At 41.8% G+C, this 13,808-nt stretch overlaps 2 protein-coding genes across 5 annotated transcripts in view; one reads left to right on the plus strand and one right to left on the minus strand.

Moving 5' to 3' along the window:
- Positions 1-13,808, plus strand: part of CYRIB (CYFIP related Rac1 interactor B) — a 99,931-nt gene that overhangs the window by 37,982 nt on the left and 48,141 nt on the right. The window lies entirely within an intron of this gene.
- LOC128851520 (uncharacterized) lies at positions 939-1,724 on the minus strand. The gene has a single exon (XM_054060799.1). The coding sequence runs from the start codon at positions 1,722-1,724 to the stop codon at positions 939-941; it is 786 nt and encodes a 261-aa protein (XP_053916774.1).

Raw genomic sequence — 13,808 nt, forward strand, 5'->3', positions numbered from 1 at the left:
TTTTGTTATTTTTAGGCCTGCCTGTGGTGATGCCTTTCCAAAATGAAAAATCCAAATGAATTTTGCTCAGGACAAATATAGAAGTTGAAAGCATCAATATTAAACTGTGTCTTATGATAGATTTTTTTTTTTTGTCTAAAAGTAGTGTGCTAGCTAAGGAAGAGAAGATGCATAAGCCAAATATTTTTGTCTTCTATTCCATTTATTATGCAATTAGTGCCGAATGGACTTCCTGTAATCGTAGGAATGATATCTTCTTTGTAGTAATACTGTGAGGGTGTTTTTTTTCCATAGACTGGAGTATGAACAGTGTACTGAAGTACAGATTTACAATAAGCAAACAACAACAGCACCCCAAATAAACCCCAAACTATAAAAAAACAAGACGCAGCCCACAAAGCACAATCAGTGGTCCCTCTGAGCCAGGGGAAAGGCTTGCATAACTGTACAAACAGTTCTCCTGGCATTCATTGCAGCTGAGAAGAGTGGAAATCCCCAGTATGTTGGGGGTTGGAGCAAAAGATTGTGGTGTGATTGAGTCATGTGATGAATGGCTGATCGGAACTTGTGCACTGTGCGTACTGTTGGTCTGTTGTGCTTCTTGATAAATCTACAATTTCAGTAATAAGGTTAAGTAAAGAAGGGGAGAGCTTCTGGAAAGCAGAGATGGGAGGAGAAAAGGTGGCAGAAGATGGACTTCGTTAAAGGTGCAGCATTGTTGGCTTGATACTGGATTAATAGTTTGTTTAGGTATCACTCTCAGAGTACAGCCACCCAGGGCACTAAACTTTAGCAAGAGATCAAAGAAAAATCACAAAGGTTCTGAAGAACAACGTTTCTCTAATGAAGGCTGAAGAGTTAAAATCAACCAACCAAAAACCCATCATTCTATCACTGCCTTTTTCTGCCTGTTTGCAGACACTGAATCTGTATGGATTTTAGAAATCGGGCAGGTCTGTCCCCACCTCCCACCACTGCTCCTCAGGTCCCATCCCGATGATACTTAAATGGTCAAGGCTCAGGACAGCACTGGTAGTCTCAGGAGTGCTGTAGTCAGGGGTGAGGAGCTCCATGGGTAGTGAGAGTGAGCTGATGTCGGGGTGAGAGAGAGCTCTGCTAGGGCTACCAGACTCCTCAGGCATGGGGTTGCTGCTGGCACTGTCCTGGCAATCCAGTAGCGTCTCCTCAAATGATAGAAAGTTGCTACTTGGATCCCGAAAAGCTTGGACGTGGGGGGCAGCACAGTGGCTATGGGCATCGCTGCCTGGGTGCAACCCCATGGGCATGGGCGTTTTGGAGACTCTGAGCTGTGCAAGTTGCTTCTCTGTGTCCTGGTGGTTGGCAAAGCCTGTCGGCAGCACTGGAGTAGCTGGGGTGCTCACTCTCCCCTGAAGATGTTGAGGTTGGCCCTGGTGGGGGGTCCCAGGGGCTGCACAGACCAGGCGGGTCTCGCAGCCCCGAGGACCCCACAGGACAGCAGTTGGCAGACTGCTGTAGCCAAGCATGGAAGTAGCTGGTGAAGGAAGGCTGGCGTTCATCCATTGGATAGAGAAGACGCGTGGATCAAAGAGGCAACCATGCAGAGCCGTCTGCAGACCTGCACAAATGAGTGGAAGCTGTGCGGGGCTGTGGGGGGACTCCCCAGGAGCACCCTCTGAGGTAACCCTGATCGCTGGCACTCGTGACTCTGGGCCAGGTGTGTGGGGAGCTTGTGGCGTGGGCATTCCCTACAGGGTGAACTGCTGTGTCAGTGGGACAGGGTCGCAGACTTATTTGTACATAGTGAAATGGGAAAGGTGGCCCTAAGTATGTGGGAAATCTGTTGTGTTTACTGGGCAGGGGTGCTCGCACAGGACTGCTGAACCCTCATGCTGAAAAAAACTTCCAGGAGGGCAGGAGTATTGGGGATGCTGAAGGTGCCAGAGCACATGGGGATGCCATACCTCCTGCGGTGGGTGCTGGAGTTGCCACCCTTGCCACGGGTGACCAGGCTGTGGGGAAGGGCTGCTCCTGCCTGGGCAGTCGGTTTGCTGAGTGTGAGAGAGACGAGAGTGGTTGCTGACAGTCGCCTTTGCTCTTGCCCTCAAGAGCGTCCCAGGTGCTGGGGGCCAGGGTCAGCCCTTACCTTGAGTGTAGGAGGCTTGAGGATAGACAGAAGGCTGAAGCAGCTGCAGCATTGAGGGGACCTTCGGTCTGCGCGAAGGGTGCTGCCGTGCTGGTGATGCCATGGTTCATTCTGTCTGTTGGCTGCTAAGGACTCTAGTGTTGCTGGCTCTGGCCTTGTGTTTGGGGGTTTCCTAGGAGACCATCTTGGGGTTCCCTGTGTTGTGTCCCGCCCCTAACAGTCTCCCTAGCAACGCGTGGGGAAGGAAAGGGGTAAGTGGCTTTGGGAGACCCCTGCCTTTACAGGCAGCTATGGGTGCTGTGGTTGCACTATAGGCTGTGGTTGCCTTTGGCTGGAAGCCTTGGTCAATTTGCAGAGCTATGGTATAACTGATGTAATGAGTCCTGTGACTGGAGTGCTGCGATGGAGGGCTGCAGGCTGTTCAGGTAGGGATAGGCAGGGCAAGCAAGGTGGAGATGTCTCACTATATATAAGGGAGAGGTTTGATTGTACAGGCCTTACGGTTAGGGGCGGTGTGGTTGAGACCCTCTGGATGAGGATTAGGAGGATGGAAAACAAAGATGTTGCATTGGATGTCTACTAGTGATCACCCAGCCAGCGTGTAAGCACAGAAGTTATTCTGTGGACAGTTAGGAGAAATCTGGATGGGTAGTTGTTGTTATGGTAGATTTTGACTTTCCCGACATCAGCTGTGAACACCATACTGCTGTGATGAGCAGGTCAGGGAAATTCTTGAAGTTTGTAGAAGATAACTTCTTGTCATGAGCACCCAGTGAGCCAATGAGGAAAGATGCCCTCCTGTACTTTCTACTTATGAGGAGAAGAGGCCTCTATGATCCCCTACAACACCCTTCTCTACATTGAAGAGAGATTGAGATTAGATGGATAGACTGTTTGGTGGGTCAGGAATTGGTTGGATGGTTGCATCGAGAGATTAACTGTCTCAATGTCCAAATAGAGATCAGTGAGGAGTGGTGACACTTGGGGGTATGTGTTGAGACCAATACTGTTCAATATCTTCGTCATTAACAGTGGGATTGAGTGCACCCTCAGCAATTTTGCAGACGACACCAAGCCGAGTGGTGTGATTGACATACTTGAGGATGCGATGCCTTCCAGAGGGATCTGGACAAGCTTGAGAAGTGGGCCTGTGTGGGCCCCATGACGTTTAACAATGCCAAGTGCAAGGTCCTGCACTAGGTCAGTGCAATCCCTGGTGTCAATACAGTCTGAGGGATGAAGGGATTGAGAACAGCCCTGCTGAGGATGACTCGAGGGTATTGGTGGAAAAAAAGCAGATGTGAGCCAACAGTGTGTGCTTGCAGCCCAGGGAGCCAACTGTATCCTGGGCCGCATTAAAAGAAGCGTGTCCAGCAGGTCAAGGAAGGTGATACTGCGCCTCTACTCCCCTCTGGTGAAACCTTACCTGGAGTACTGCGTTCAGGTCTGGAACTCTCAGGACAGGAAATACATAAACCTATTTAGTGAGTCTAGAGAAAGGCCACAGAAGTTGAGGGATGAACGGCGCTCTTATGAGGACAGGTTGAGAAAGTCGAGGTGCTTCAGCTTGGAGAAGAGAAGGCTTCAGGGAGATCTTATAGCAGCCATCCAGTACTTAAAGGGGGCCTACAAGAAAGATGAAGACAGACTTTTCAGCGCGGCCTGTAGTGATAGGACAAGGGGTAATGGTTTTATACTTAAGAGGGTAGATTTAAGCTATATACAAGAAAGAAATTTTTACTCTGAGGGTGGTGAAACACTGGAACAGGTTGCCAAGCAAGGTGATAGATGCCCCATCCCTGCAAACGTTCAGGGTCAGATTGGACAAGGCTCTAAGCAACCTAGATTGTAGAATTATTTGGGTTGGAAGAGACTTTTAAAGGTCCAACCTGCCTGCAATAAGCACCTGCTACTAGATCAGGTTGACCTAGTTGCTTTGAAGGTCCTTTCCAATCTGAGCCATTCTGTGATTCTCAGCAGTAAGAGATGGATTGGGGAAAACTGTTTCTTGATGTTTCTTTCATCTGGTATTTTGTGTTGGCTTTGCATTATACATTCATGGACTGAATTAGATGTTTCCATCTTGTTCATTTGAGGATTAATAGTTCATCAGAATCACAAGACCAACTTACAGCAATGTAGTACAGGTTGATTTTTGGACTTGAGAATGTTTTAATCACTTGTGCAGCTTTCGGTCTCCTTCAGCATCAGTAAAGAAGGAGTGGTTTCACAAACATGTAGTTGAACTTGCTCAAACAGTAAAATTGAAACGAACTTAACTTTTTTTTCTGGCTAAAAACTGTGAACAGTTTGCCCTAATCTGAAGGTTGTCAAAAGGCAGTCAATAACATGCTCTTGAGGAAAGCTGGAATTTCACTTGCCCTTAGATACTGATTATGCTTGCTATTGTATTGTGGCACTGTGCTGCTAGTGAAAGTAGCCTGGAAAAACATAGGGATGCCTACTGCTGGCAGTTAGTTGAATATCCTAAAGATCAACTAAGTCCTACGAAGAAGCTGAACAGAATATTCTTTCGTGTTTGGATCTCTTTCAAAACAATGTTGCACTTCTGATCCTTTCAGAAGTCCGTTCCAAATGTGACCTTCTTCCACACTGCAGTTATTATTTGAGACCTTGTTTTACTGACTTGCTGTCTCAAAGCAAGCTTCAGATCATAGAATCGTTTGATTGGGAAGGACCTTTGGGATCATAAAGTCCATATTTGTCCACTACTAAACCATATCCCTGAGCACCTCAGCTACCATCTTTTAAATACTTCTAGGGATGGTGATTCAACCTTCTCCCTTGGCAGCCTCTGCCAGTGCCTCATAACCCTTTTGGTGAAGAAATTTTTTCTGGAGATGGTTAGTAGCCTGCCCAGATAGTTCTGACAAGCTGTTTTATTTAAAGATAATAGGGAGGTTTATGTTTGTAGTGGCTTCATACTTGCAAAGAAACCCACCCAGAATGCTAAACTACATCTCAGTATAAAACTGGCATAAATTTTGTATGTGACCAAAAGAGTAACTTTGCAAAAGCAGTAGTTGCTAATGACTTTTTTACAACTTCAAGGGATTTTGTTTGCTGAGTGGCAGCCTTTTTGCCTGTGTATAATGATGAGCAGGAAATGATTGCTGTTCAACTGTGTGGTAGATTATTGTGCTAGCTACTGTTAAAATAACTTGCGTGGTGCTGTAAATGGTGTCTGGGGAAATGAAAAAAAATTACGTATTCCAGCAAATTCTTTTTGCTGTCATCTCTGTTGCACACTGATAGTGTTTTATTCTTTTATATCTCAATGTTGATTAAGCGTCATTCGATTAGATCTGACTTTAGATGGCTGCATTTAGAACTATCCCATGAGAGCGGACAATATTTCTCTTCCCATGGTATAGCTGGAAGCTATGTTAAGTAGAAAGACCAGGCTCAGCTGTATGAAGTGTAAGGTGGATTGTTAAAAAAAAAAAAGGCAGCCAAACCAAAGCTCACTGATAATAAATCTCTGGTCTGTAAATTCAGAAGATAATACAATCTCACTGCAGAAGTGTAGTGGTGGTAGAACTGATTTTTCTAGGGAACTTTCGAGTACTTAGAAGTCTCAGTACTGTTGCAGTCTTTAAAGAGCAAGGCAAATGGCATAGAAATGTTTGTTTATTCTTGGGAGTAATTGCGTTAAATAAGCATGCATACTAGAACTGAATACTGTTGTGTGCTCAAAGAGATGTGTTGTCTGACTGTCGTGTATTTTGAGTTTGAGGGCTGTGTATTCTTGGGATTGAAGCAACTCTGAAGCATGTTCTTTGTATGAGTGATAAAACTTGTAGAGTAAAAGAAAGTTGATGAAAGGTTGCAGTTCTGACTCTGACTTGCCAAGAACAGTTGAGATTGGTTTTAGTGCTTGGTCAGAGGAAAGCTGTGAGCATATACAGAGATTAAATCCTGCAAATGCCTGACAGGCAGGACCCCTCTGTTGTAACACAGAAGTTGATGAAAGTTTGACTCCAGTAAAAAGACAGACTGCTTCCTAACCCATGACTACAGCTGCTCTATTGTAACCACTTACAGTTCTCTTCTCATTTTTAGCATGGCTCTAACTGTGTTCCTGGCACAACAGCCTTCCTCCCCTCTGGTTTTTGTAATGTTGATGTTTTTAATTTCCTGCTTTTTCTCACAGCTAACCTTTTTGTGCTGTACAGCAATAAAAGATGTATCCTCCTGTCTGCACTGTGAGGTAATGGGGGCAGGTGATAAAGTGGTTAATAGTACCTCCTACCACTGCGTCTGTCTAGTAGTTCCCTCTAAGCTTAAATAAATTTGTAGCAGTCCATGTCAGTGTTTATAGTTCATGATGTTCGTTTTCAATTTTAGATTTTTAAGTCTATGTATCTCAAGGCTTTTCTTCGGACAGTGTCAGGCTTCTAAAGAAGTGGCAATAATTCTTACTAATCCAGCTTCAGTAAACTGTTGTCACTGACAGGTTACTCATGGGAAACTTGAAGGGGTTATGTCTGTAACTGTCTTACAAAATTCCAGCATCCTTCCTGCTTTTAGATGATTTCTAAGGAAAAGCTAGCCATTCAGGCCAGCTGGTCTTTCTTTTGTGGGGAGGTAAACTGGGCATTTTCAGTTCTAATAACAGAACAAACCTTTAAGCTAGGAACCACTTACTGTCTTGCAGATACCTTTTAAAGAATGTCCTCCCATCTAAGCTGTGAAGGCGAATACTTTAAATAAAAGCCTGGAGATAAAATATAATCTTGTGATCTTTGTTATGGGCGATCTCCATGATCAGTGTGAATTAAGAACATGAGATTGATCGCCTTGATACCTGCTTTGAATTCTGTGCATTTGTGCCAGTTTATTTAATATTAGTTTTGTATGTACTTTAGGATATAATAGAACACTCCTGTCACCTACAAGGAGGTATTTCATTCACGCATTTTTCTTTGCAGGTGCTTGTTTGTATGTGTACAAGAGGATAGCTTTTACAGTTTCTTATGCTATCTCAACATTGAAAGCATCCAGAAATGTCATTCCTTGATTTTTATCTCCTTTCTGCCATGGAAAGGAACAAACTGCTAACTGCTTTGCCAATAAGGAGTAGTTTTCTGCATTTTTTTGTGAGTATGGCTATATAAAGGCAATGTAAATTAAAGAATGCTTTAAAACCAGAAATATGTTATTCTAGACTGACAGAGCAGGTGTTAGGTCTTGCTTAACTTCCCCTTTTAGTCAAGTAACCATGGTAGGCTGAAAGCTTGCCTGCACTTAACCTTAATACAGTACAGCTGTATGAATTAATATTTTGAATAGTTCTGAGTTGAGATTTGTAAGAACAGGGCTGGTAGCTGCAAATGTTCTTCATTCTCCCTAGCACCTTAGGTAAGTTCAAAGTTGACTCACATTTGAATAATTTGCCCATGAAACTTTGGATGAGGACTTGCATTCGCATACAGAGTTTTATCCCAGAGTTGTATTATTTTGGCCTGGTTTCTTTTCCTGGAATAATTGACAGTTTTTTATCTTTACTAACTAAGCTGAGCATCTGGAATTGTTTGCTGTCTGCCTTCAGAAATGGAAAAAAAAAATATCTGTGCATGTGGACAGGTTTTAATTTCTCTTAACTTAAAATAGTGTCTGTTTTAGTCTGAGTATCTGTTTTGTAAATAGGGAAAAGCAGCATTGCTTAGAATTTTTGAAAGCGGAAACTGAGTCCTAAAGGTCAGTCACTTGGGGAGTACTCATTTTTCCTCAAAATATCCAGTTATGTGTCTTTAAATATTAAACAGGCCAGCAATAAGTTTTTGCTCTTCAGCACAATGATTGATGTTTATAATAGTGACACCTAAGTGTGTTGCAACACTTCTGAGGGCTTTATTGAGTTGAATATTTCTGATAACAATGCTTCCACATCAGAGGAGCCTGTTGAGGGTGAGTAAGCATGCAGCCTGATGGCTGCTGGAATTTCCTATTGACAGATTCAAAATCATAAACAGTGACACAGGTGGTTTAACTTACTGGAAACATTGGTAGATCTTAAGCTTTCAAAACATTTTATGGTCTTAAAAACCTTTGGGGAGCTCTGATTTCTGATTAAATACAGCAATAAATTCAGATTAATACAGTAAACTATTATGTTCTTTTGTAGAACATGTTTCTGACTGTCAACTCATGAAGCGTACTGATGTGGTGGAGTGAAATTTAGAGTAATTTCTGTGTAAAGAGATGTAGAGTCATTTAGGGTTCTTTGCTTCATTTCTCCCCCCCCACACACACACTGGAAGTATCTGAAATGAAATGGTATATAGAGTGTGAAAAGTGTCCCATATTTAAGCATTTTATTTACTTATTAGGACATGCAACTGAACTTTGATACACGTAGATTTTATAGTATGTCATCTTGGTTTAGTTTAAATGAGGAATTTTAGAGGTTTTCTTTTGTGCGTGTGAGACAACAGCTTCATGGCAGCCCAGGGTACTCTACAATACGGTGACTCTGGATTGAAAACCTTACCATCAACAGAAGCTTTCGGAAAGGCAGAATAGATCGGGTGAATCCATGTGTGTGTTGGTCTGTTCGGGGTTTGATTTTTTTTTTGGTCCCTCTCTGGACTTAAGTACTTGCTTCTGCTTTTGTAGGTTTTTGAACTTCTGTGGCATTCTGAGTTAGCATGAATTCTCCTTGAGTTTGGGTGCTAGTGAATGATCTCTTGCCATTTGCCTGCTATTACCAAGTGCCTCAAAGGAAGTGAATTTCTCCATTTTGGCCTCGTGGAGTAAGGGCTTATGACAAAAAGTAGAAAGTGCTGCAGTTGGATGGAGGTTGAGACTCACTGCTTTTAGGTTATAGCTTTTATTGGCTCATAGAAAGATTTTTAACTGTGTTTTCTGAAATAAATCTGTTTCAGTGGCTTGGCACAACCCTATTGTACCTTTTTGGAACAGTGATCCTTGACATAAGTGAGTGCTGAAGCAGCTCTTTCCTATTATGGACAGAGTGCTCAATGGCAGAAGCTAAATGTCTGTAAAATACTGTTTGATAATTTTTTATGATAATCAAAATTTTGATAATGTGTGTACAGGGGTTATGGTAATGAAGAAATTGCTTCCTCATAGTTTAATTTCCTACTCTAAATTGCTTTTGTAGTGCTGTATTTGTGCACAAAGGCAGTGAATGAGGCTCAAGAAACTGCCTTAGAAATGAGGGGTTTCTCACAACATGCATGAATTAGTTCTTCTCAATGTCCTTTGTGTTTGGTGCTGGTTTTCAATACCAGTAGGATGTGATACCATCTAGGGAAGGTCCTGTATGCTTAAAGTGATGGGTTTTGAAGCCATTTCTTGTGGAAATGGTACATTTTATTTGCAGGTTTCAAAGTTGACAATGAAAGTGTAGCTGCTAATGCTCTCCGTCCTCTCTAGGGGTGTGACATTGAACCCCGAGTTAGACAGATACTACCTTTCTGAGCTAACCTTGTTTCCCTGTCTAAGGTCTTTGAGAACACTCTTCTTCCACATTCTTATGAACTCCTCAATAACTTTTCCGTGTCTGTATGTGTTATCTGTTGTGTCATAAGCGTGCTGTTCGTTACCTTGGAGAATACTCTGGCTGACCAACAAACCAAGAAACTGGTTGGACTTTTCCAGGGGTGGTTTATTCTTCAGACTCTTGATAATTTTGTGGATCCTGTTAATGGTTTGAGTCTAGCTCTGCATCATCAAGACCACAAATTTATCTTAGAATCTAAGGCACGACAGCAGTTTTTTCTTTAAGTTCTGTTTAAGTACACCTGGTAGAATATAAATTGTACTCTTACCCTCACTTTTCATCTCAGCAGTTTATTCTAGTGAAAGTTCAGTGTTAACTGAACTTCAGTGCTTCTTAACAAGTACGTTGTTACTACAGGACATCTCATAACACTCCTCTGTAATAATCCCACAATGACCTATGTTGCAGTTGGTTGACTTGAATGACACTTTTCCTCAAGTGAGTTATGTTCAACACGTGCCTCTTTTCCTTTTTTTTTACTTATGCTTATTTGTAATCTCTGTGAAAGGATAACCTGATCAGCAGTTTGGAACACCTTCATGGTAGTTTTTTGATTTAAAATACTAAATGAAAGATTTTATAGGCAGAACTGTAATCCACATAGTGAAGTGAAGTTATTGTTTGTTACATTCAGAATTATACTGGACTCCTTAGTATCTATAAGACCTAAGAAGCTCATGTTTTCAACAGTAAAAGTTGGTATATGAGAGATTAACACAAATACTTGCCAGATAGGAATGCCACATCTGAGTTTTGGTCTGCGTTAATTCAGCAACTTCTCTTGGTAGTTTGAAGCAATACAGAGATTTCAGAGAGATTCGGCATGTGTGCTTCACCCAGTGTATGCTCACTGACTGCCTTGAGGTCCACTAGACAGCCTTTTCTATACTTACCCCCTTCAGAATTTATCGAATGCTACCCTTACCTGCTCTTGCTGTAGCAGAATTCGAAGACTACATAGCTGGCTGAAGTTCTGCTGTGCTTAGTGTTGCATGTTTTGCCTCAGTACAGATAAGAAACTGAGGTACAGCAATGTTTATTGCCTGAAAACAAATAAGAAGTCAGTTAAAACCAGGGATCAGATGAGGGCTTCTGTAGCTACTGCAACATTAGACTGAGTTTCTGTTATTGAATAACTCCTAATAAAACATGTTTATATGATAAAAACAAGGTTAGTAATTCACTGTGAAACTCCTTTAGTTTCTCTGCAATTATATATTGAAAGTATATCCAAGTGAAAACATCTCTTTCAGATCCAGTAGATCTCAGTTGATGTAGGGTTTTTTTTACTGTTTTTGCTGATAATTGTGTTTTTACTCAAATAACTGAGTTTCCACAAAAATATGAAAGATAAGAGGCCCAGAAGGCCAACATCCATTTGGGTGATAAGATATTGAATTAGTTAATTCTTGTTTTGCTATTAAATCTTTGAAAGCCAGATTAATTTTTAGTGAAAGACAAGCTACCGAAAACCTCTTGATCAGCCAAAGGGGTTTTGCGCTGCTGTTTATGAAGTTGCCTTGCCTGGTTTTAGTATACTTTCTGTGATGTGCATGACGGTATCATACGGCAAAGTAATTTTCTAGTTTAGCCACAGTGACAAGCGTATCCTTATTAATGAGTTTTATCATTATGTAAGTCTTCTTGCTTCCTCTGTCTTATTTTTTTTGTCATATTCTCGTATTCAGAGATTGCTGGCAAATGTCTGGTGTGTTGGAAAGTTCCTGCTACAGGAGGTTCTGCTGTAGGAACAACCATAAATCATCCAGTTCTTTGGCAGTGTCTTTGCCACATGAGATGTGCCTGATAAATTGCAGAAGTTCATGAATGGCAATGCAAATAATTCCATAGTAGGTAATGTTTGTTCTAGCCCATGCTATGCATGACGAGCCTCGAACTAAACCCTGTCTGTTGTGCAAGTTGACTAGCTTCGCTTGTTCTGAGACTCCTTACAACAGAGATGATAGAGAAGATTTCTGCAGTTGTACTGAGTGAACCTGAGGCCAAGAAGGCTTTAATCCATCCTTTTATAGCAAATAGTTTAACTTCTTTGAGTGCTTTTAATTGTACATGTGTGTAGCCTTTTCCTGTCAGCAGCCGGACACGTATGTGGTGTACAATTAATCTGTGCATCTCTACTAAATCCAATACACCCTGGAGGCACTGAATCATAGCTCTCGAACAGCCAAGTACTATAGTACCATGTGACAGATCCAGTTTCTTCCTAGAAGGCATGCATCTATGGTGTTTGTGGACGCACTTTCGTTTATACCTGTTGCCAAGCTGGAGTTTGCTTTTGGACTTTGGTACACAATTCACATAATGCTTTTCTGGATAATCTGAAGAACTCGAGAGTCTGTCTTTCATGTTGTTGAACCTCATATGTGGCACTGCCTATGCTCTGGCTGCATGATGTGGTAAGGCCCTGTGGGTTCCTCATGGAGGAGCAGCCTAAAGCATGCTCCACCTGTAGAGCAACTCTTGCCACCTGATTTGAAAGCATGTCACAGATGGAGTTGCTGATCTAAATTTGGAGATTGCAGAAGCCAGGCACCTTGATTTCAAGCGTGGTTATACTTATTAGTGCCATTTATGCCTGTTATTCTGTACTCTTGAGATTCGTGGTCCTAGGACTTTTCTCATTGCCTGCAAATATGTGCCATGCTTGCACTGATGATACTCTTGTTGTATGTACTTTGCGTCCACTTACAGACTTAATAGCAAGTCGATGAAGGGGTGCTGCTATGTATGCATGTCTGTTGCTGGACTTTTACTTAGGTACAGCAAGTTTGTGTTTACTGGAATTATGCTAGGCGTGGCTCTACAGTGTGAATTTTACGCGATTATGTGGATTTTATGTGGTACAGTGCCTTTGTTTCATGTGTTTATGTAAGTACAGTTTTGTGGCTACATTTTGTCATGAAAAGGGGTACTTCAGGATCTGTTAGTCTTCAAGTAAGACTTTCTAGCCTTACTGTAGCAATAAAAGCTTTGCAGCGTGACAAGTCTTTAATTAAAAGTAGGGGCATTTTTTTTTATTTGACTGCTGTTCCAAGGTAAAGTTTGATTTGAAAAGGATGAACTGACTCCCTTGTTGCAGTCTCTAGAGCATGTATGTGACTATTTGAATGTTGGTTTGTTAGCTCATTTCAGCAGAAAAACATAAGACTTGCTCTTAAATGCTTCCTTTGTTACTCTAAATGCTGTGTATATAGAAAAACTGTGTTCCTATTTTTGACTGAGGTTGTAACATGCACATTAAGTGTAGGAAAAATGCCTCTGGAGATGATGGCATCTGCAAGTACACTTTGAACAAAGATCTTGTGCTCTCAGTACAGAACTAAATGGGAGGGTGTGGGAGTGTAAGAATGGCTCAGAGATCATCAGATTTCCTGTACAGAAAGAGGAGTCCAGTTGCCTTTAATGTGTCTCTAGTGAGAAGCGGATGTAAAAGCTGAAGTAGTCTGCAGACGACCTTCTGAGGGTGAGAATTCCTTCTCAAGGTCTCAAACATAAGGCCTGCAGCAGCTTTTTTTTTTTTTTAAGTAAATATTGGATCCTAAGAGGATCATTCAGACTGTTTAAGCTAAGAGCTTAAACTATTTATGCATCAGATAGAGAAAGTTAGATACCGTAAACATGGCTGAGAGCTGTAAGTAATGCCTGCCTCTCTGTGGACTTAGATAATAAGCATGTCTAAATCCAGACGATTAGGAAACAGGAAAAAAAAAAAGGATCTGTTGACCATCTATCCAGATTGGTGGCTTTACAGCATCCTCCTCCTTCAGAGTTTTTAAATGGCAGACTTTGGCATAATAACCTACCAAGCGTAGCATAAGGGGAACTGAACTCTTGTCACCCTTTGAGGAGCCTTGAACTCAACATCTGCTTGTGAGCCAGGCTGGTGCCTTGCTCAGCTGAAGCTGGGACACTTCATGAATAGAGTTTTAAGGGGTGCATCAAGGAAAGACTAAAACCAGCAGAACTTATTGAGAGAATTTTTGAGTAGCTAAATCTTCGGATTTAGTCTTTGTTTACAATAACTCGCTGTCTGATGGAAATTTCAAATTGTTCTTGGAGTAGGGTTATGCAGCTTCTCTCCTCTCATTACAAGCCTTAACTTATTGAGGACTG

The sequence above is a fragment of the Cuculus canorus genome, chromosome 2 (assembly GCF_017976375.1).
Source record: "Cuculus canorus isolate bCucCan1 chromosome 2, bCucCan1.pri, whole genome shotgun sequence".
NCBI classification, from domain to species: domain Eukaryota; kingdom Metazoa; phylum Chordata; class Aves; order Cuculiformes; family Cuculidae; genus Cuculus; species Cuculus canorus.